General features: G+C 46.3%; 1 protein-coding gene across 1 annotated transcript in view; it reads right to left on the reverse strand.

Moving 5' to 3' along the window:
• Positions 1 to 1,079: 1,079 nt before the first annotated feature.
• Positions 1,080 to 2,514, reverse strand: part of LOC104988614 (glycine N-phenylacetyltransferase) — a 6,157-nt gene continuing 4,722 nt past the window's right edge. The window contains exon 2 of the mRNA XM_010839970.1: positions 1,080 to 1,913. Within this exon, the coding sequence (XP_010838272.1) occupies positions 1,511 to 1,913 (403 nt within the window). The 3' untranslated portion in view covers positions 1,080 to 1,510. The remainder of the gene's footprint in view (positions 1,914 to 2,514) is intronic.

Consider the following 2,514-nt stretch of genomic DNA (forward strand, 5'->3'; position numbering starts at 1 on the left):
AAACAAAAAGTGGAGTGGTAGTTAGGAGGAGAGGGAAACAGGATGAGCTGCTTATCATTGAGTATAAAGTATCCACTGTGTAAGATGAAAAAGTTCTAGAGGCCCTCTCTACCATACTGTGTTCACAGATAACAACACTGCCCCATACACTGAAATATTTGTTAAGATCTCATACTATTTTTCAGCTACAGGAAAATAAATACATAAACTTTAAAAGTAGGGGGACAAAGCAGTCAGAGACAAAAAGACATATTGCATTGAGGGAACAACAACAACCGCCCTTGGCTTCTTATCACTACAAAGTTAGAAAGAAGTGCATCAAGAGCATAAAAAAGGCTTCAGGAAAAACATTGAAAAAATTCTACGTTCAGTGAAAATATCCTTCAAAGTAAGCAGGTAATGTACTTTATTACTGGAATCTGTGCTGTTTTATGTTCTCAGTACTCAGGAAATTCCAGTGATATGATGATGATCACAGATGTGATATAGAAATCCTGTCTTAGATCAGCAGTTTCAGTTCATCTTCCTGAAATGAGGAAGTACTTCTTCCTCAATGTATGGGCTTGGAGAATTTTTTTTCCTACCACTGATACATCCATCCCCAGTATCTCTCTTCTCCGATAATCATACCCGTGTTACACTAATTCATTAGAGATGTGAGCATCTTGTTGTCTTAAAGTTTTGTGCTGTGCTGTGCTTAGTTGCTCAGTTGTGTCTGACTCTCTGCAACCCCATGGACTGTAGCCCGCCAGGCTCCTCTGTCCATGGAATTCTCCAGGCAAGAACACTGGAGTGCGGTGCCGTTTTCCCTCCAGGGGATCTTCCCGACCCAGGGATTGGCAGGCGGGTTCTTCACCACTGAGCCACCGGGGGAGCCCCGTATACTCTAAATAGAGAGAAATTCGACAGTGCTGGAAACAGTAGTGGAACACTGGAATAGGGAGTTGCATTCATCCTTTATCGATTATGGGCACTTCCTTACTAGCCATAAGTGTTACAAGAAACTTATGGACCTGTGAAATAAACCAGACAGGAACAGGGATACGGCCAGATGATATCACTTAGACATTTTTTTAATGTTTCTTCAAAGCATTAACTTTATTCTTTTAATTTATTTCTTAATTGGAGGAAAATTGCCTTACAAAGTTGTCTTGGTTTCTGCTATACAATAGCACAAATCAGCCATAATTATACATATATCACCTCCCTCTTTATACATGGGGGTCTTAAAAAGAAAAAAAGTTGAACTCATAGAAGCACAGAATAGCGTGGTGGGTGCCAGGGTTGGAATGTGGAGGAAGCAGGAAGGTGTGCAAGACCCAAAGGGAAGTCCGTGGGTGAGCAGTGAGCAGGGACTCTGGGGTTCTGTTGACCGTTCACCGCTCTCCCACCCCAAACAGCCCATGCTGCTTCCCCGCTGATGAGGATTCATTCTTCCTTCCCACCCAGCCCTCTGCCTCTCTGGCCACATGTCCAGCCCACCCGGCGCTGTCTCAGGTGGAGGCCCACTTTACAGGGGCTCACAGTTCCACTGGTTCCACCCATGGGGGATGGCGATGTGATGCAGGTTGTGACTGACTTTCTGCACGATTTTGTTGGCTTTGTCCGTGTGGTTATACACGGGGATGCCGAGCTGGTCCAGAGCCCGGGTGTGGACAGCCAGCATGTGGGAGATGAGCCCGTGGCCACGGTACTCGGGCAGCGTGGCCCCCATCCGGATCTCTCCCGTCTGGTCCATCTGGGACCAGGAGGCAGGGGTCCCCTCAGGCCCCAGAAGGCAGAAGGTGGGGAAGGCCCGGATACAGCGCTCGATGAACCTCTGGCTCCTCTCGTTGCCACCAAAATGCCAGAATTTATTCACCAAAGCGGCATGGGTAGGATCCATTGATGAGAGCTTAAACATCTCCTGGTTACTATTGAGAAGAAGGAAAAAAACAAAACAAAACTCGTAAGTCACACATACTGAGAAGTATTATACATATTGTTTGCCCCCAAATTGTCTTCAGATGATGTATTTGAGAGTGCAGGGAAAGGCACAGATTCTGCAACAAGGCTACCCAGATTCATAATTCAAAAGCTGTGTGATTTCAAACAGGAAACATGCTGTCTCTCTGCCTCCTTCCTTTATAAAGTGAACCTATCAATCGTACCTTCCTCAAAAACTGATAGAAGAGCAATTACACCATAAGGACCCAGGACTTGTGCCTACCCACAGTCAGTTCAGTTCAGTCATTCAGTCATGTCCGATTCTTTGTGACCCCATGAATCGCAGCACACCAGGCCTCCCTGTCCATCACCAACTCTCGGAGTTCACTCAAATTCACGTTCATCGAGTAGGTGATGCCATCCAAACATCTCATCCTCTGTTGTCCCCTTCTCCTCCTGCCCCCAATCCCTCCCAGCATTAGGGTCTTTTCCAATGGGTCAACTCTTCGCATGAGGTGGCCAAAGTACTGGAGTTTCAGCGTCAGCATCAGTCCTTCCAATGAACACCCAGGACTGATCTCCTTTAGG

This window comes from Bison bison, unplaced genomic scaffold (genome assembly GCF_000754665.1).
Source record: "Bison bison bison isolate TAMUID 2011002044 unplaced genomic scaffold, Bison_UMD1.0 scf7180017846508, whole genome shotgun sequence".
NCBI classification, from domain to species: Eukaryota; Metazoa; Chordata; class Mammalia; order Artiodactyla; family Bovidae; genus Bison; species Bison bison.